This window comes from Alternaria metachromatica (assembly GCF_023757995.1).
Source record: "Alternaria metachromatica strain BMP 0045 chromosome Unknown scaffold_20, whole genome shotgun sequence".
Taxonomy (NCBI): domain Eukaryota; kingdom Fungi; phylum Ascomycota; class Dothideomycetes; order Pleosporales; family Pleosporaceae; genus Alternaria; species Alternaria metachromatica.
This window is the reverse complement of record NW_026055511.1, coordinates 398,814-418,266: the sequence shown is the minus strand read 5'-3', so window position 1 is coordinate 418,266 and position 19,453 is coordinate 398,814. Positions and strand designations below refer to the sequence as shown.

The 19,453-nt window shown below is 52.8% G+C and overlaps 8 protein-coding genes across 8 annotated transcripts; 5 read left to right on the top strand and 3 right to left on the bottom strand.

Moving 5' to 3' along the window:
- Positions 1 to 714: 714 nt before the first annotated feature.
- LSM5 (RNA-binding protein lsm5) lies at positions 715 to 1,180 on the bottom strand (the record flags this gene model as incomplete). Its single annotated transcript, XM_049334748.1, has 5 exons — positions 715 to 759; positions 806 to 869; positions 932 to 959; positions 1,009 to 1,104; positions 1,153 to 1,180. 5 exons carry the CDS (start codon positions 1,178 to 1,180, stop codon positions 715 to 717), a joined length of 261 nt encoding a protein of 86 aa, XP_049186237.1.
- A 569-nt stretch (positions 1,181 to 1,749) lies between these two features.
- On the top strand, positions 1,750 to 4,041 carry J4E83_007849 (uncharacterized protein; the record flags this gene model as incomplete). The annotated part of the gene is made up of 1 exon (XM_049334747.1): positions 1,750 to 4,041. One exon carries the CDS (start codon positions 1,750 to 1,752, stop codon positions 4,039 to 4,041), a length of 2,292 nt encoding a protein of 763 aa, XP_049186236.1.
- Positions 4,042 to 4,635: 594 nt separating this feature from the next.
- PMM1 (Phosphomannomutase 1) lies at positions 4,636 to 5,542 on the top strand (the record flags this gene model as incomplete). Its single annotated transcript, XM_049334746.1, has 3 exons — positions 4,636 to 4,737; positions 4,788 to 5,032; positions 5,080 to 5,542. The coding sequence occupies 3 exons, from the start codon at positions 4,636 to 4,638 to the stop codon at positions 5,540 to 5,542; spliced, it is 810 nt and encodes a 269-aa protein (XP_049186235.1).
- Positions 5,543 to 6,373: 831 nt separating this feature from the next.
- On the top strand, positions 6,374 to 8,568 carry J4E83_007847 (uncharacterized protein; the record flags this gene model as incomplete). The annotated part of the gene is made up of 4 exons (XM_049334745.1): positions 6,374 to 6,734; positions 6,790 to 6,863; positions 6,931 to 7,034; positions 7,086 to 8,568. 4 exons carry the CDS (start codon positions 6,374 to 6,376, stop codon positions 8,566 to 8,568), a joined length of 2,022 nt encoding a protein of 673 aa, XP_049186234.1.
- Positions 8,569 to 9,302: 734 nt separating this feature from the next.
- Positions 9,303 to 9,879, top strand: J4E83_007846 (uncharacterized protein; the record flags this gene model as incomplete). Its single annotated transcript, XM_049334744.1, has 2 exons — positions 9,303 to 9,488; positions 9,604 to 9,879. 2 exons carry the CDS (start codon positions 9,303 to 9,305, stop codon positions 9,877 to 9,879), a joined length of 462 nt encoding a protein of 153 aa, XP_049186233.1.
- A 459-nt stretch (positions 9,880 to 10,338) lies between these two features.
- On the bottom strand, positions 10,339 to 11,888 carry YTM1 (ribosome biogenesis protein ytm1; the record flags this gene model as incomplete). The annotated part of the gene is made up of 2 exons (XM_049334743.1): positions 10,339 to 11,675; positions 11,786 to 11,888. 2 exons carry the CDS (start codon positions 11,886 to 11,888, stop codon positions 10,339 to 10,341), a joined length of 1,440 nt encoding a protein of 479 aa, XP_049186232.1.
- Positions 11,889 to 12,218: 330 nt separating this feature from the next.
- Positions 12,219 to 14,819, bottom strand: J4E83_007844 (uncharacterized protein; the record flags this gene model as incomplete). The annotated part of the gene is made up of 2 exons (XM_049334742.1): positions 12,219 to 14,609; positions 14,658 to 14,819. 2 exons carry the CDS (start codon positions 14,817 to 14,819, stop codon positions 12,219 to 12,221), a joined length of 2,553 nt encoding a protein of 850 aa, XP_049186231.1.
- Positions 14,820 to 15,564: 745 nt separating this feature from the next.
- J4E83_007843 (uncharacterized protein) lies at positions 15,565 to 18,858 on the top strand (the record flags this gene model as incomplete). Its single annotated transcript, XM_049334741.1, has 4 exons — positions 15,565 to 15,754; positions 15,802 to 16,066; positions 16,112 to 18,629; positions 18,691 to 18,858. The coding sequence occupies 4 exons, from the start codon at positions 15,565 to 15,567 to the stop codon at positions 18,856 to 18,858; spliced, it is 3,141 nt and encodes a 1,046-aa protein (XP_049186230.1).
- Between the last annotated feature and the right edge of the window lie 595 nt (positions 18,859 to 19,453).

Genomic DNA, 19,453 nt, shown 5'->3' with positions numbered 1-19,453 from the left:
TGCCTTGCGTCATGTTGAAGCCATGATGGCATGGCTATTGCCATTGCAAACACCGCTGTATAGCCGAGCAGACGGCCTCGCGACGTCAGCTAAGCGACTACCAGACACTCGATCTGCGATGCGACGCAGCTGGCGGCGTCGTGTACGAACGAACAGCAGACCCTTCAAAGCCCGGGACGGGCTGCATCGGCGATGGAAAATTCTGGATCCAGTCGCTCAGCACGCGGCGACGCCCTGCAGCCCATCGTCTCCCGACTCTGATCAGTTCCAAGTTTTGTCAGTAGGTTGCTGTAGCCGTCATGGCTCCAGCTGGTGGCCGATCGCTGTGCTGCCAGGGGCGGACAGGGCCCCTGGGCATCCGCCTCCGCCCGAGCGTCATCGCCAGCGGAGCGGAACGTTGCTTCCAAGGTTTCTTGGCCACAGCACGCACGTGACGTGACAGGCGGACACATGCACATCCATGATATTCCATTGCGCTATGTCTCATCTCAAGGTCCAAGGTCATGGCATTCTAGACCCTGTGCGTGTCATCAGAACCGCCCCGAATCTCTCCCAGCGTGACCATCGCGACCCACGGCTCGTCACCCTTTAACTGACGTCGCCGTGTTTCTCGGTAACAGACCATGCCGGGCTAGGCGCACCAACCGCAGTCGTGGCCGTGTCGTCGTTGTCGCAATGTGGTTTGAAATCATACGATGCTGCTTCGCATCGGCCCTACTCGTCCTCCAGTACAGTCTGCCCATCGCCTCCCGGCACCATCTGAAGCTGTCAGTAATGGCGCAAAACGAAACAGCCTGTTTCATACCATGCAGATGTTATTGCCGTTCAGTAGGATTTTGGGCAGCTCGACGTTCCCCTCGGCTGGGTCACTGCCATCGCGTCAGCCGGACGTGTCCATGCCAAACCTGCAAAGAACCTTGGAAGCACGCACATTTCCGTCACATTCTCCAGTACCATGTCTGTGTCTGTTAGAATAGTTCCATCTCCCGACTTCCCAGATGTACTTACTGACGTAGTCGTCGAAACCCACCAGCTTTCCAGTGAATTCCTTCCCGCCGTTCATGATGACCCAGATCTGCGAACCCACGCACTTGTCGATGAGTTCTGTAGTAATTTAGTCATGAGCCGACACCTGGTCGGACAGAGACGCACCTAGCGGAAGAAGGTTCTCGAGCGACATGGTGACGTGGTTTGTTGTGAGCTGAGTTTCGGTCGTTGAATGCAACTGTCGCGTTTGAGGTGTCGGTACAATCAAGGTGGTGATTGCCCAGGTGGTGGGCTTGATATCTTGGCGTTCAAGACCACCGCATCTGCCACAGGCAGCGCTAGCCAACCACTGCTCGCGCCACAACAGGCAGCAGACGTCCTCGTCCACACAATCGACTCGCACCCGTGGCGACCATCTCCTCCTGCCGGTGCCTATTGGGTGCACTACCATGGAGTGTTATGCTCTTCAGTCGACGCGCCTCTCTGCTGAGCGCGTCAGATGCCCCACGGCTTGTTTGCCATGAGCCGCCTACCCACGCCTTCTTCTCCGTAGAGCGCCATACACAGTATTCTCATATACTCAGAGCGATGCACACGACCCCATTACGCTCGACGCCTACCACCTCACCCTCCTCGACCTGCCGATGGAAGCGGGGACGGCCCGTTCCTCGAAGCGACAACTTTCCTAGACGAATCCACAAGACTCCCGTCCCTGCGCTACAACCTCCTGCTACCCAGCCTACTTTTATAGACTCAGCCTCCATGGCTCGGGACTATCGCCAAATACGTCAGGCCTCGGCTGCGTTACACGTACGAGTGGCCGAGACGGCTCCAATACTGGGTGCTGACCGATTTCAGCGGGTGGGACTATGGAATCCAGCTCACGGACTACGCTTTGCGACAACAGCGACAGCGGAGGCGCCCAAGCCGGATATCCCAGAAGCCACAGAGACCGAGTCCTCACCTCAAGACGAAGTGGCTGCGGCAGCCCATACCGATGACCCCTCTCCGCACACCCATAACGAAGCAGGCGATGCTGTCGGACAGGATGGAGAAGCTAGTACGGGACATGTCTCGGAGAATGCAGACTCTAGCGACCTCTCGTCCGAAGGAGAGTTGGAAGCCAAGGACGACGAAGACGTAGATGAACACGTCTCTCTTACCTATCAGATCCCAGAGGAAAAGCTGCGTGCTGCAATGCTTGCCACTCCCCAAACTCGTGATAGTTATTGGAGCGCGAAGCTATACCAAGGGCCCGACGGCGAAGCGATCTCGACTCATTATTGCAAGTCTTTCGACGTTGCTGAAAGGGTGGCCAAATACTTCTTACAAGAAAAAGTGGTGGGCTTCGATATTGAGTGGAAGCCTCGTGGAAACCCATATTCCATCAAGCAAAATGCGTCTTTGATCCAGCTCGCGTGCGAAGATCGCATCGCACTCTTTCATGTGTCGCTGTTCTCTGGGAAGACAGTCGAGCAGCTGATGCCACCCAGTCTGAGGGCTGTTCTAGAATCACCCAATATTTACAAGGTAGGTGTGGCTATTAAAGGAGACTTCAAGCGCCTGGAAAAGTACCTCAACATTCAATCTCAAGGTGTCTTCGAGCTAAGTCGCTTGCACAATCTAGTCGAATGGTACGAGGTGGAGCCTAGCAAAGTGTCAAACAGACTTGTGAAACTCGCTTCTCAGGTGCTACAGCACCTCCAACTACCTTTGTACAAAGGAGAGCGACTAGTCGACGATCCGGATACAACCTCCAGCGTCCGAGAAAGTGACTGGAGTCTGTCCTTAGATTTGCAACAGATACACTACGCGGCTGCCGATGCATATGCTGGCTTTCGTCTTTATCACATGCTTGAATGGAAGAGGACACGGATGAAGCCAGCCCCTCCTCCAGTGGCCCTTTGCGACTTCGACAACAAGCCTACTCCCAGGCCAAAGGTGCCCCGCAAAAGGGTAAAGGCAGCTACCAAGTCCGACGATGCAGCGGACGTAGTTGCGAAGCCGTCAATTGACGTGACAGAAGAGCAACAAGAAGATGAGGAAGACGCGGAGGGCTATGAGACCGCGACGGAGGAATTTACCGACAGTCATGAGCTCGAGGACGCACCAAACGAAACAAGAAAAGCTGCGCCTGTGGATCACTCGAACAAGACCTCTGCGGCTGAGGCTGCGGTAAAGCTCGATTCGAACAGTGTTGAAGAAAGTGGGGTTTCTTCACAAAAGCGAATTGGCCGTGTGAGCCTTTCCTGGCTCCAAAACACCGACCCTGGATACCCTGAGCTGCCCAAGACATCGCAGGAAGAGGACGTGGGCCCACAGTCTACCGGATCTTCCAAAGATGAGGTTGCCCTGCAGATGGAGAAGCAAGGCCATAGTATTTCACGCCGGGAGCAGAACGATAGCGATGATGAATACCCAGACCCAGAGCTTGAGGATGCGCTTAGACGCATGTCTTTGGACGAAAGTGGGAAGCTTATCCAAGACGGGAATGAAGCAGCATCAGAGCATACTAGCCCACCACCTACCATAAACCAAAACGATCTGGGAACGCAGTCAGTACTTCCTACCCATCTAGCAACCGCTCAAGCTTCTAATACTGCGAAAGTTGCTGAGCCATCAGGTCTCAAGCATGATTCCCTCGATGTTGTCGATTCCGCCGTGCCAACACCAGCTCCGCAATCAAACATCGGCCTACTCAACGAGTCATCACGAACACCTGAGTACAACCTGGCGACGACATGGGCACAGGAACATCTTCAAGTTACTATTCCATCGCCTACTTCAACAACACCCTCACGTATACGCGCAACTGTGACACACCTTCGCGCATATCACATGTGGCACTACCAGAAGCTCCCAGTCGAGAAAATGGCAGCAATCTTGCGAGATCCGCCGCTCTCGAATAACACGATTGCGAATTATATCTTGCAGGCAGTCACACTGGAGAGGCTTGAATATGAGGAAGACTCTCTTCGAAGTGTGTTACTAGCGCTGCCTTCAGGGATGCGAAAGGGACGATGGAGGGGGCTGGCCGAGGAAGTTGGCGCGTGACATGAACACATCGACCGTAACCTAGACATTGACGGAGTATTCTCAAATGAACAAGCTATTCTTAGATATTTTGGAAACGTGGGACGAAGTTGAATACGTGTTTAGAGGATTTGCACTGTTTTTATGTGTTCTCTTCGTATTCAGACTTGACAGTTTGCACATGGAAAGCAGGACGCGGAAGCCATTCCGCTTTTGTCAACCAAGTCGTGGCTCATCTTTACGCGTCTATGCTCAGCTCACGCGTCTATGCTCAGCTCACGCGTCTATACTCAGTGTTAGGCGTCTATGATCTTGCGATACAATATGATACGCTAATAATATCCAAGCATATGGACAGTAGACACATGCCATCATCCAGCCGTAGCCGTACTCACCAGGTACCATGTGTGCGGCGCAAACTGAATCAGGGTCCAGGCACGCACTAGGCCAACCCCACGCGTGCCAACCGCGAAACTGCGGTGAGGAGCAGCCATCCCTGCAGGAACCCCTCCGACATATATACACCTCTGACTATTCTGACGATCTCCCACCATCCCAATTGAGCTTTGCTGTCCACATACCTGTCAACTTAAGACTCACGAGAAGACTCGCACCATGGCCGCCGCCGCAGCTGTCTATCCCCCGCTCGACCAGCGCCCGGTCAAGAACACGGTCCTCCTGTTCGATGTCGACGACACACTCACAAAACCCCGTCAAGTGTGTACAATCGATGCATGCTCAGCGATGCCTCTCTAACACCGTTGCAGCTCGTTACTCCGCAGATGCTGCAGCTCCTTTCCGAAGTCCGTCACAAGTGCGCCATCGGTTTCGTTGGCGGCTCCAACCTCGTCAAACAACAAGAACAGCTCGGCGGCCCCGTAGATGTTACCTCGCTGTTCGACTTCTGCTTCGCCGAGAACGGACTCACTGCCATCCGCATGGGCGAGGTCCTGGCTAGCCAGAGCTTCATCGCGTGGATTGGCGAGGACAAGTACAAGCAGTTAACCAAGTGGTACGTATATATAGCAGGTTATGGGACATCGTTAACACTGATTCTAGGATTCTTCACTACATCGCCGATCTCGACATCCCCATCAAGCGCGGTACCTTCATCGAGTTCCGCAACGGCATGATCAACGTCTCCCCCATCGGCCGTAACGCCTCCACCGAAGAGCGAAACGAATACCAAAAGTACGATCTCGAGCACAAAGTCAGGGAAACCATGGTCGCCAAGCTCAAGGAAGCATTCCCCGACTCTGGCCTCACATACTCCATCGGTGGTCAAATCTCGTTCGACGTATTCCCTACTGGCTGGGACAAGACCTACTGCCTGCGACACATTGAGGCGGAGAAGGGCCTGACTGGTGTCGTCTACGACAAGATCCACTTCTTTGGCGACAAGGCTTACGAGGGTGGAAACGACTGGGAAATCTACAGCGACGAGCGGACTATCGGACACAAGGTCAAGAACCCAGATGATACCTATGCGCAACTGTCGGAGCTGTTGAAGAGCTTCCAGTAGTGGGGTTGGACGCATTAATAACGATTCTGACGAAGCACCCATGGCAGCATCTTTCCGTCTGATATGAGGAAGATAGTACTGGCGATAGAGTACGACATGCAATGTGAACAAGAATCATACGACGCCATTGGTCGAGGGATACGTTCTGGGCCTCGATTTCCAGCATTCCCTCGCATCGGCATATGCCCAGATTTTGACTTCCGCGCAGTTGCCGCACTCCGTGACTTTAGTGGAGCAGCGTTGATCATTCGATAGTGACTTCCTGTGCACCAAGGCATTTCCCGAAGACCCATACCGGAAACAACAACCCGACTTGCTATCAAAACCTTAAATCTGCAGGGCTCAGCAAAGGGTCCAGTAGTGAGAGGCTTATTCATACCGCGCTCTGCTTGGTCACCATCAGCTTCAATGCCGAGATACGTACACTCTTTCTACTATAGGCAGCTCGGAGCTGAGCGTGTACTAATCAACCACGCTGGTCGTCATTGGCTTATTGTGTAACATGGCGTATGCAGGTACTCAATCCGATCATCTCCCCGCACCGGAGTACAGCCGGGATCATGGCACCGGAAGTTAGAGGTAGAGTGCTGTTTGTGATTGGGTCCATTCGCACCGATTGATACACAACACCGGTTTCCAAGACGGCTCTTCACAGCATGACATGCCGGTTAAAGATGCAGGGTCACTTTCGCTGATCGAAATGCTAGATCTTGCATCTCAACACCGAAACAAGGAAGCCAGATCTGACCAGGCAGCTGGGAGCATACAAGTACTGACAAGAATACGGCGACATCCTGGAAACGAACTGCTAACGTCTACACGCACTCCATCATGAGACTACCTACAACCCCGCTCTTCTTACTCCCAGTTCTCGCGTCAGCATCCCCTCTGCACCATGCTTCTTGCATTCCGCCACAGGCTTCCTCCAACACTTCAAACACATACGACTATATCGTCACCGGTAGCGGTCCAGGAGGCGGTACAATCGCCGCCAACCTTGCTCTTGCTGGACACTCCGTTCTGTTGATCGAGGCTGGATCAGACGCTTCGTCTGATATCCGCACCCAAGTGCTCGCTCTGAATGACTACTCCAACACGAATGTAGCGTGGCATTTCTTCGTCAAGCATAGTGATGACGAAGAGAGATTGAAGAGGTATAATCTGTTGGTTTGGAGGTTGAAGAATGGGGAGTGTAAGTGGGATTATTGGTATAGATGACCTGTATACATTGCTAATTTCAGCGATAGATTGGGTTGGAAAGGATCCTAGTGTTGATGGACATGTAGGCGCCGAGAGGTTGGGCGTTTTTTATCCTAGAGGTGTAAGTGGCATCCTGCCCTTGCGAACTGCATGCGAAATAGTTACTGATCGTATATACTGCAACGTAGGCCACTTTGGGCGGGAGCGCGATCATCAACGCGGCTGCGACGTTCCTGCCAAGCGACAGCGACTGGGACTTCTTTGACAAGGGCGTTGAAGATGGTATTTGGAGGTAAGCCGCCAACAAATATTGTCTCCCAGGATGGTACTAACATCCAAGCAGTGGCGAATTGATGCGGAAGTACTTTGAAAAAATCGAGCATAACAACTATCTCGAACCCGGTACTCCTGGTCACGGCTTTACAGGCTGGCTACAGACGAACATTGCTGATCGAGCTACCCATGCGGCCGAAGCACTCCGCTTCAAGGTCTTCCAAGCTGGATTAAAATTGGTTGGGAAAGATCCAGAAAAAGTACTGGACTACCTCACCAGCGATGCGAACTATCTTGATCCGATGCGCGACCAGACAGAGGGTCTGTCGTCACTACCATTCCATGTAACGCCCAACTGGAAGCGCTTCAGCCCACGCGACCGTATCTTGGAATTGCGCAACCTAACGAATTCGAATGGAACGCTGAAGTACCCGCTACATCTCCAGCTTGAGTCTTTGACCACAAAGGTGCTATTCGACGAATGCAGTGGCAATGGCACAAAGCCGCGAGCAATTGGGGTTGAATACTTGCAAGGCAAGTCCGTATACAAGGCCGACCCACGTCGTAACACTTCCACCACCGGTACACTGCGCCAAGCTTTCGCTCGAAAAGAAGTCATCGTAGCTGGTGGTGCCTTCAACTCGCCGCAGATCCTACAGCTCTCTGGTATCGGGCCCAAAGCCCTTCTCGAGAAGTACAACATCCCTGTAATCTCTAACTTACCGGGTGTGGGCCGCAACCTCCAGGACAACTACGAGGTACCCATTTACGGGAACGCCCAAACCAGCTTCGCAAAGACACCTGACCCCAATGAACCAAAATGCACAAACGGATCACCCGGGGATCCGTGTATCGAACTTTGGTACAATGGCCAAGGACCCTACACTCGCGGCGGCACAAACTCAAACGCGTTCCTCCTCAAGACAGCCCATGCGGTCGAAGGCGAAAGAGACGAGCTAATGTTCGGCTTTACGGGTGGCTCCTTTCCAGGCTTCGCACCACCGACGTCTCAAAACATCAGCCGCTACCCTCCCACAACATTCTCTTGGTCCACCGTTAAGATACATCCCCAGAACACTGCCGGATATGTCCAAATCCGATCAGCCGACCCGGCAGACACACCGGAAGTGAATATGAACTACTTCGCCGAGGGTGCAGAAACAGATCTAAACGCCATGCTCGACACTGTTGCTTTCGTCCGTAGAGCATTTGCTTCCACCGAAGCACCGGTCGGCCCTGTGACACCTGTTTCTCCACCCTGTCCGCCGGCTGATATCCTTGAGACGGGCTACTGCCGTGACATGCAGATTGATAGGGAATGGGTTCACGACCAAGTCTTTGGTCACCATCCCACAAGCACAAACAAGGTTGGCCCGGATTCTGATCCTATGGCTGTGCTGGACACGAGGCTGAGAGTCAGAGGGGTTGAAGGGCTGCGGGTAGTAGATGCGAGTGCATTTCCTAGATGTCCGGGTGCGTTCCCGGCGGTTAGCACGTTTTTGTTGAGTGAGCGGGCGACGGATCTGGTGTTGGAGGATGTGGGCAAGTGGTGAATTGGATGTGTGTTGTTGGGTCGCAAGGCTATTGGGAGATGGTGCAAGCATTGCAATGGCCATTCTACGAGCTCGACTGCGATAAAAGTGAATTGGATTTTCGAATATTTACAGTACAGACAAAGCGTAATCGACGCGAATCTCTCATCGAAGCAGTGGGAAAGCAGCATGACGAATGTCAGCTCCAGGTGCCCTGCATTAGCGTCTCTGGCCCTCCAGGGCTGCCTAACAGCTTTGATTGGGCCTACAGGGAGCTGGGTCCCCACAGTGCCCTCCCTGCCGTGATCGATGGATTTGCTGTAGTTGCCTAACAGGGAAAGCCGTCCCTGTGGACAAGGCTTTGATTGGTGCGACAGGGACAGCGAGACCCATACTGCCCTCACTGCCCTTCCTCCCTCCCGCGATCGATAGTCTTTGCATAGTTGCCTGATCGGGAAGGCCTTCCTGTGGAGCCAATCAGGGCCTCGCCCACAGGGCCAGCGGTCTCCACAGTGCCCTTCCTGCTGCAATCGACAGTCTTCGCACACCTTCCTAACCGGGAAAGACCCCCTGCCAGCGAGGCCCTGATTGGCTCCACAGGGCTGGGAGAGGGAGAACGCGTTCCCGCGGCCGAAAATTATTTGTCGCAAAGCGTCCAACCCCAAACCAGTCCGCCGAAACCACCGCATTCCACAGCAAACCTACGTAACTCGAAAGCGCCGAATCCAACCGAATTCTGTAACAAAACCCACAAAATGAAGCTCCTCACCCTCAACTTCCTCACATGCGCCATCAAAACCTGCAAAACCAACCCCGCGTCCTTCCCCCTCCACCCCCGCGATGCCGAACTCGAAATCGTAGAAGCAGATGTCAACCTCGCCTTTCTCAAAAACATACTACCGAGGATCATGTGGGATGAATTGAGGGGGATATGCAGCGAGGTATGCGAACAAGAAAACACCCACCAGGCGCGAAGCCCACGCGCAATGCGTCCCCAAAGAGATACAGATACTCCGAAACCTTTGAACAGCAAGCTGACAGATATGTGACAAATAGCTTGGTCTTCCTGAACTCCCCGCAACAGCACCCACGCCCGCCGATCTCGTCGAACCTTCCTCTTCCTCCGCTTCAGCGTTAGATACCACGGATGCGACACCAGCGGCTGCGACTGAAGAGATAGAAGAGGAGCCAAGCCAGACAGCGAAAGATCTACACAGGATATTGCTTGAGACGTGCATACAAGAGGGCAAGCTGGTGTGCGGGGCGTGTGAGCATGAGTATGCGGTCAAAGAGGGGGTTGCGAATTTCTTGTTGCCGGGACATTTGGTATGAGTTGGAACGACTGAGATAGGGTTTCTTGGTTAGACATTGGAGTGCAAGTGCAAGATGCGTCTATCGAGCAACTACAAGCGCGGCTGGCAGTCTATGGTAGATTTGGTCTGGAGAGGGTGTACAACACTATGATGCCGTGGGCACAGTATGAATGCTGTGCGCCAACAGGGGAGAACGATGACTGTGAAAGAGGAATGGAGCTGGTTGGTGGGAGCGGTTACTTGATACCCTTTTGATTGCGTTCACCCACATACGGGGGAAAGCATTGTGCTGCACACGAACCTGAGGTCTCTGCGGCCTGTATCGCTTGCAGAAGCATCACTCAAGTCAAATGAAACATCGATGGAGGGCAACGCATTCAAGAATTGAAGCTACACTTTTCCTTAGCCAAAATGGTATCTACGATATGCGCCCAAACACCCATACGCTGGCACTTCTACCAGCGAGAACTTTCAACTCTTACGAGCCGAGAGCGCGGTTAATCTGCACCCTCTTATCCTCACCACCCGAGACAATGCCCACTGCACTATCCCATCTTACGCTGAAGACCTTCGCGCCCTCGCCATGACTCTTGGCAGACTCGCGTCCTTGCCTGTAAATCGTGTACACGCTCTCACCAGTCATTCCCTCTCCAACCTGACCACCTGTGCTAACATTCCTGAGATCCCAAATCTGCACTGTTCCGTCATGCGAAGCAGACGCCAGATTGTATTCGGAAGATGGATCCGTGTCCAAAGAAACAACACCGTTCTTGTGGCCTCGTAGTGTCATGACACTGATTTGCGTGGCAGATGCGCGGGGATCGACCAATGTGATGTGTCGTGCTGAGGTACCGGTTGCAAGCAGGTTTCGGGAGGGGATAGCGCATAGGGAGAGAAGCGAGTGACCGGTCGTTCGGGTGTCAACGCACGATTGGGTAGGCAGATCCCAGGTTTTGAGTGTGTGGTCGTGAGATGCCGAGTATGCGACTGTAGCATCGTCTGGTTTGAAGATGACGCTAGAAACCGGCGAAGTGTGGCCGCTGAATGTAGCCAGTGCTCCGCGAGCGGGGACCGTGCGATCGGGCTTTGAAAGCTTCTGTCGCTTGTTCGACGCAGCCGTTGAACTGGGCAGGAAATTCGCCGGCGCGACGGGGTTCTCCTTTGCGTTGCTCGAGAACAGCGAGATAGTGGTATCCGAGGAGGCGGAGAGAATGCGACTCGAAGGCGCATGGACTGCGACGTCTTCTACACCCCAGCGGTGGTTGAACAGCTCGAGAGCTGTGGTGATAGTCCTCGCATCATCGTCGTACTTGTAGACACGGACAGTGTTGTCCAGCCCCGCAGCGACCATCTTCTTCTCGGATAACCATTTAGCCGTCTTCAAGCTTGTAATTCGACCACCGTTGTTGGGAGCCTCTGAAGTCGCCAAAACATCGCCCGAGGTATTCCACACTCTTAACAGTCCATCATAACTCGCGCTCAATATCCTCTCTTGCCCACTTTGCACTCCTGACAAAACATCCACGGCCGAAACCCAGTCGTCGTGTTCGAAGCTCGTGACGTTTAGCGGTGGCACCAAAGCCCTCGTGTATTCAACGTCCAGCGTCGATTCGGCATTGATACCATTCTTCGTGAGAAATTCGTCGATTGTGGTTCGGAGAAATTCACCGTTGATCAGGATGTCAAAGGGTATGCGACTGCCGTCATCGCGGTGCAGGAGTTCGTTCACAAGTGTGGAAAGCTTGTGTCGAGTCAAAGCTGTGGGCGCATATGCGTTAGCTTTGAACCTAGACGGACTGCGCAGCGATTTGTAGCCTGTAGCCAGAGCAGTATAGTCGCGATGGCTCACATTACCTGCGCGAAGATGCTGCAGTAGGTGGCTAGAGGCCGCGACCTGCGACTAGGCTTCCGGTAGTCCTACTCACATGTTTGAACCAAGAGGATGTTCGGCTCCTCCGATATCTGCAGAGCAGCATCGCGCGTCGTGAGGCGAATCTGCACCTTGGTCTCTGCGGCGTCGATATCCATGGCGTCGGCGGGTTTGGCGGTATATGTTGATTGGTGTTGAAGTTACGAAGCTTAGGAAATTTTGGGATCTCGAACTTTTTTTCGAATCCGGTTAGCGCGGAAGAAGCCAGCCAGTCGGCGTTCGTGAACCTCCGCTCGTGGTACCATAGATTATGTCTTTCTAGATAGATTGAACTACGGGGAGGTATCAAAGTCGGCTGATACTCGGGCATAGGTTTTCGGTGTTCCAAAAGACTAACTGAGAACTAGGGTCATTCTATCACTAGAGTACTACTAATGCACTCAAGAGGAAATTTGCTGTGTTGTTTGCCTCACGTAAATTGTCATTTACTAAGTCATACTGGTTCTCCTGATCTCAGCGATAGCTCTCCTCCGGTGATCACTAGGCGCGAACAGAGCCTCGATCAATCCAATCACCTCTTCAGCTTCCATCTCCAATTTCAGCTCGCCGTCCGTCCAGAAGTATTTGATATCCGCCAGGCTGCTGTCCAGAATTTCGCTGAGATACTGGAATTTGAACCAGTTGGGCGTGTAGATCCCGGCCATGTCTCTTGTTTCTCCGTTGCCATCCTCGGTCTGGAAGTGTTGGGATAGGGTAGCAAGCGAGACACAGTACCCGTGTAATTTCCTCGACTCATCTTCTGCAATATCTGACATGTCCTCGACATCGTTGATGAACTTTGTGAGGGCAGCTGATACCAACGAGCCAAGTGACTGATGTAGAGTGCTATGTGAAAGGACATTCTGCCACTGTCGCTTCACATCACCTATACGATCTATCGTCGTAGCGATGGCGTCATCACAGACCGTAGCGAACGGAACGTTCGTACAGCCTTGGAAGCCTTGCGCGTCTTCAAGATGATCCCGAATGATTTGTCTTTGTGACTCCATCTCGCGTCCGTATGCACGCTTTCCAAATCCGTCAATCGTCTTGATGTCAGATTCGATCAGTGGTTGGAGGCGTTTGGAAGGTCGCAAGTGCTGTGGCAATGTAGACAATTTATCTCTTTCAGCTTGTTCTTGAAGAAAGAGTCGCAGACGATCCGATAGCCGCTGGCAGTCGTTGTAGATGAGCATGTTACTAGCGATATCTTTTGAGTAATGCATCACAGCAGTAGCTCGGTACATTGCCAACAGGAGGCTCGGAATCGCATATAGACCCCCGCTTGCGGGTGCGATTGCAGACTTGACCAGCTCGGGTGAGTTCAGCGTGTCTACTTCTGCGATGACCTGCAAGATTATCTCCATTATGGCATCTGGGATCGCTGTCACTGTATATGTCTCCCGAAGGGTGACCTCCTGGTGCGCCGGCTGTTTTTGAGAGGCAGGTTTTCCGTTCGTATTCGATTGCTCCGTTGTATGTGCTGCAGGCTTCGGCGTTGTGGTAGGTTTGGTATCAGTCTCGTCATCCCAATCAGCGCCCCAATCATCTGCATCCTCTGCATCAGCTGGTTTTTCTTTCGCCTCTTGCTCTTTGGGTTCATCTCCAATCACATCATCATCCTCACCCCAAGCACTCATATCTTCTTCTTCGATAGTCTCCTTCTTCTCTTCTGCGACATCGCCCTCCTCATCCCAATCAGCAGCCCAGTCATCCTCTTGTTCGTTGCCAGCATGCAATGCATCACCCTTTGAGATGACTTGCGTCTCGACCCGTTCAACAGTCTTCTTTTCTTGCACCTTCTTCGGAAACATCGTTTGTACTCGAGCGATCGCATCCTCTTTCTGTTTAGCAAGCCATATCTCGGCAGACTTATCTACCCATTCAGCTAGACGATTTTGGCCTGACCAGCCGAGCTCATCGAGATACTCCACAAAGCCCAAGACATATGAGAGCGATTCTTGAAAATGTGGTATCCCGTCTGTTGATAATGGCACGGCAGGCAAAAGCAGGTTCGAAATTAAACGAGAAGCAATGATCGGAACGATCTTTGAGGACAGCGGAACGGCGATGCCAGGCGATAGACGCGTGCTCAAGTACTCCGCAAGCAAGTGCATATCCTCCAAGGTAGCCTTGACCGCACCATCATTCACCGTGCCAGCACGTTGGATAACATCCTCCTGGATGTTGAAGGCGGACACAACGCGGTCGGTGCCTATAGCCAGTCGGGGAGCGATTATGATCTTGTCCAGGTCACGGCTCAAGCGGGTAACGAAGCTGTCCAGGAGACCCAACTTCGTAAGCGCTTCAACTGTTGTGTTGATATCGACTCTGGCCTCGCGTTCGATCGACTGGTGCAGCGAGATTTTATGGTTGGTGTTGTCGACTGCAATCAGCCCGTTCCATGACTCCGTGACCGTCTCTACGATGGCTTTCTTCAGCTGCTCCTCCTTGCTCTTCAGCACACCCACCGCTCTTGTAGTGGTGAACAGCCCAAGTCCCTGGAATGCGCCATCTGCATCTTCCAAAGTCTGTATGGCGTGCATAACATGGCCATGTACAGCAGCATTTTGGGCAGAGTCGAGCAGGGTCGAGATGTCTCGAAGCTGCTCTACAGTACGTGCCAAGCTTTCGTTGTATGCAATTTCCGTGTGCAGCAGGCTGACCTTGCTTGCGGCATCCTGTACGCGAGCTGTATTCTCCTTTCCTGCCTCTGCTTGTTTTACAATCTCTTTGGCCGTTTCTTGCGAGCGTTTGATATCGTCTTGCAGCTTGCGTGCCTGTGCTATCCAGCCATCGACGTCGGGTGCGGCTTCTCTCGAGAGTTGGCGTACTTCGTCCTGGAGCAACGGTCAGCGTTGCCTGGAGCACGCGCTCCTTCAACACACCTTCGTCTCTTCTCTTGCCTTGGCAACTACCTCCAACAGCTTTGGAAGTGCGCTGGAAGGCACAGTTGCGGACGCGACATCCTGGTCCTGGGGAAACGCGCCATGCGCGGCCGATTGGAGCAGCGCGTCGCCTAGCTGCTCGTCTGAGACTTGCGAAGGCATTTGTAATCACGGGGTGACTGTCATGTCGATTCTAAAAAGGGTTTGCGGCGGGATAGTTCGCAGGGCGTTCGCAACGTCGCAGGACCAACATTGAAGCTGCACGGACGTCCAAGCGACGTCAACTCAAGCGTTGCTGCCCCGCCACACTTACCCCGCCACGCTCAAGCCCTTGGGCTGAAGAAACAGCTGGAGGCACATGCACACGTGCGTTTGGTGACAACCGCAGGTCGCAGCAGATTCATTAGGCGCGAATTTCTTTAGTCAAACCGCGGTAGCAGCATCTTAGCGGCGCCGCAGCACTACTACCGGACAACTCGCCTCTCATATTGCCCTTCGTCATTCCCTCCTTCCTTGTTCGGAGTGGCTTTTTGCTCCTTGTACTCTGTCTCATCCTCTCGTAAGTCTTTGTCATTCTCATTTTACTGCCGTCTCACCGCTACCCGGGCTGGTATGTAGGCTTGCAGATTCAGCCGCATAATCACTGGCCGCGGCCTGTAGGCTTGTAGAGCATGGGTATGCGCAATGCACGCCCCCGAAACATAAGGCAGCTTTTCTCTTGGAGACCCCGATCGAATCGGTAGCGTGGTTTCCTAATAGTGCGTTGGGCTACGTACAACAATTCAGCTAACACAGCAAGGGTAGTACCAATTCGGGCAACGCGGCCAGTGCCTGCGACTTCAGCACCAACAAAGGGTACACCTGCAATCTCACGCTGTCAATTCCTTTACCCTTCAACTTCGACATCATGGGGTCAATACAGCAGGAGTCGCACTTCAAGAAGCTGCAGCAGTTCAAGGCAGATTACGCCGACGCTACATTCACTCAGTATGAATCCCAACGGACGGGTCTTCGGGTAGTGGTAGTCGATCGAAAGGGTCCCAAGGTGTACGGAAATTTCGCGGTAGCCACGGAGATCCACGATGATTCGGGTGCACGTGAGTAGCATGGCTCGTGTTTCATATACTTCTACTGACTGACGTAGCGCATACCCTTGAGCATCTCTGCTTCATGGGTTCGCGGAAATACCCTTTCAAGGGCGTACTAGACAAGATCGCCACCCGATCATACTCTGACACAAACGCATGGACGGATGTCTCCGAGACAGTCTATACTCTCTCAACCGCGGGTTGGGAGGGCTTTGCACAGCTGCTACCTATCTATCTAGACCACCTCATCGTACCTACGCTGACCGATGCCGGTTGTTACACTGAGGTTCATCACATTGATGGCAAGGGAGAGGATGCAGGGTGAGTATCTCTCAACGCCTTCATGCTCCTAGCTAACGACCCAAGTGTTGTCTACTCTGAGATGCAAGGACGTCAAAACCTGCAGGGCGATCTCATGGATCTCCAGATGCGTCGCCTTCTCTACCCCGAAGGCGATGGCTTCCGTATGGAGACGGGTGGCTTGATGGAGAACCTACGAGTCTCCACTGCAGAGCGTATTCGCCAGTTCCACCGAGACATGTATCAGCCCAAGAATCTACGAGTTATATTGATTGGAGAGGTCGATCATCCGAACCTGTTGGACATACTGGATAAATTCGAAGACGAGATCATCGATCGCGTACCGGCTTACGATGCGCCCTTCAAGCGTCCATGGGTCGAATCGAAGCGCACTCCACCCCTGAGCAAGACCATTATTGACACAGTCGAGTTCCCCGAAGAAGACGAGTCAACAGGTGAGGTGCAAATTGCCTTCCTAGGGCCCGAGACTATCGACGATCTTGGAGAGACTGCCATCAACACACTGCTCAACTACCTTGCCGGATCATCTGTTTCGGTTCTGGTCAACACACTCGTCGAGAAGGAACACCTTGCGAGTATGGTATACTTCTGGTGCAAGGGGCACACAGACATGATCATCTGGTGGACTCTGTCGTCTGTGGAGACTGACAAGCTGGCTGATGCCGAGAAGCGTTTCTTCGAGGTTCTCAAAGAACACGCTTCCAAGCCCCTTGATATGAGCTACCTCAAGGACTGTCTTCATCGCTTCAAGCGCCAAACTCGATACATGTCTGAGATTGGCATGGATGAGTACAAAGACCCAATCATCAAAGATCACGTATTTGGTGACCGGAATGGTACTCACCTTGAAGACGCAATGGCTACTCTTGATGTATTCGACACACTTGACAGATGGACTGAGGAAGAGTGGCGAGCATATCTGAATAAATGGATGGTGGATGCTCACCACGTTTCCATCCTGGGTAAACCCTCCAAAGCGTTGTCGGACAAGATCAAAGCAGATGAGGTTGCACGTGTCAAGGCACAGCAAGAGAAGCTAGGCGAAGAAGGCCTGAAAAACTTGGCACAGAAGCTCAAGGAAGCCCAAGACGAAAACGACAAGCCCATCCCAGAGGAGATTATCGCCAGCGTGCATGTTCCCAGTACTGAGTCTATCCACTTCTTTGAGACTACAACAGCGCGTTCTGGTGTAGCAAGGAAGCTAGGAACTTCTGAGAACAATATCCAGGAGATTGTCGACAAGGATGAAAACGGCCTTCCCCTCTTTATTCACTTTGAACACATACCAACTTCGTTCGTACACTTCGGCTTAGCACTCGGCACTGCCTCGCTACCAACAGAACTCAAGCCTCTCCTCGGCGTATATCTAACCAACTTCTTCGCGACTCCGATCATGAAGGACGGAAAGCGTATCGAGTTCGAGGAGGTCATTACCAAGCTTGAGCAGGATACCATTGAGTACTCCATGGACCGCGGTACCGATGTTGGAAGCTCTGAGATGATCTACATCCCTTTCATTGCGGAGGCCGACAAGTTCGAGACTGTCGTGCTATGGCTGAGGTCAATGCTCGTTGACTCCGTATTCGATACCGAGCGCGTGATTTCTGCAGTCAAGAAGATGCTCGCGGACGTGCCCGAAGAGAAGCGAGATGGTAATTCCATGAGCTTTGCAGTCGACCGCATGATCCACTACAATGCCGCATCAGCTGTTCGCGCGACTGGTACGCTTGTCAAGGGTCTCTACCTCAAGCGCATCCTGAAGCTACTCAAGACGGAGCCTCAGCAGGTCCTTGATAAACTCGAAGCCCTACGCAAGCACCTCCTGACTTTCTCCAATATGCGCGTCCTCGTTACCGCCAACCTTGAGACCCTACCAAATCCAGTGTCGACCTTCAAACACCTCACCGACGCTTTCAAGCCTGGTCCAGAGCCAAACGTAAACCCAATTGACGACCGCAACGCGCTCCTCTCAGATATCGGTCGTAACCCAGGCGGTACACACTACATCATCCCCATGCCCATCGACTCCTCCTTCGCAGTCCTCACATCCAAAGGACCCAAAGGCTACACAAACGCCCAACTCCCACCGCTCATGGTCGCACTCGCCTATCTCGACGCCGTCGAAGGCCCCATGTGGACGTCCATCCGAGGCACAGGTCTCGCCTACGGCAGCAACTTCTTCCGCGACCCCGAAACAGGACTGCTCAAGTTCCGCATCTCCAAATCGCCCAACGTCTTCGCTGCGTACAACAAAGCCAAGACGGTCATCAAGGAGTACGGCGACGGCACGCAGAAGTTTGAGAAGCTGGCGTTGGAAGGCGCGATTTCAAGTATCGTTCGCGACTTTGTTGACGAGCGCGCTACGGTTGTTGATGCGGCTAGGAGCTCCTTTATCGATACTGTCACGCGTGGTGTGGGCAAGGACTGGCAGGCTTGGGCGCTGCGTGAGGTGCGCAAGGTGACTGAGGAAGACGTCAGGAACATCTTGAATGAGGTCGTGTCTGGTGTGTTTGTGCCTGAGAAGACGGATCTGGTCGTGACTTGTGGTGGTATCATGACTGACGTAAGTTTCCCACCTGTCCTTGGATTCTGTGTTTCGGTAAAATGCTCACCTTTCTGTACAGGGCCTTAAGAAGGACTTTGAGGACGCAGGCTTCAAGATCGAGATGAAGCAGCTCACCGACTTTCAGGATGCATATGGCCTCGAGGGTGAGGAAGACGACGAGGACGATGACGAAGAGGTATCAGGTAGCGACGATGATTCTGAAAGTGGCTCGGAGATGGAGGAATAGAGACTGGAAAGCTAACCTGAGTTCTACGCTCAGTCCACCTGGTTCGCCACAGACAGTGAACGCCGAAGTAGTAGCAGCAACTGCAATGCAAACACTTCATTCAAGATCCATAAAGTCCCTCTCAAATATTCATATTCATACACTAGCGCAACAACCCCTCTCTCCAAAACAACAAAGCAACAAAACATCGTCGCCAAATATAGCCAAACCACACATCAATCATGCCAGATTGAACCCAAAGACAGCCCCTCAAAAGGTATTGTAAATCATCTCTCTCGTAAATACATACAAGGAAAGTAGGTATAAAAAAGACACCAAAGCTTAGACGCCGGCAATGCCTCTCTCGCCCCCAGCAGCCGCAGCCATAGATGTTGCGTATTCGAAGAAAGCCAGAATGTAGAAAGAGAGAGAGAGAAGGACTCTCGGCGTTCGAAGGTATCAAAGGAGAGAAGGAGGGATTTGGGGGAATCACATACGAAAAAGAGAAGTCGAACGCGGTTGGGAACACACCCAGATACACACAAACGCCCGTTGGGTCAGGTGACACAATCGCCGAAAACGCCGCCCGCAAAACCCCAAAGGTAAGCAAATTCCG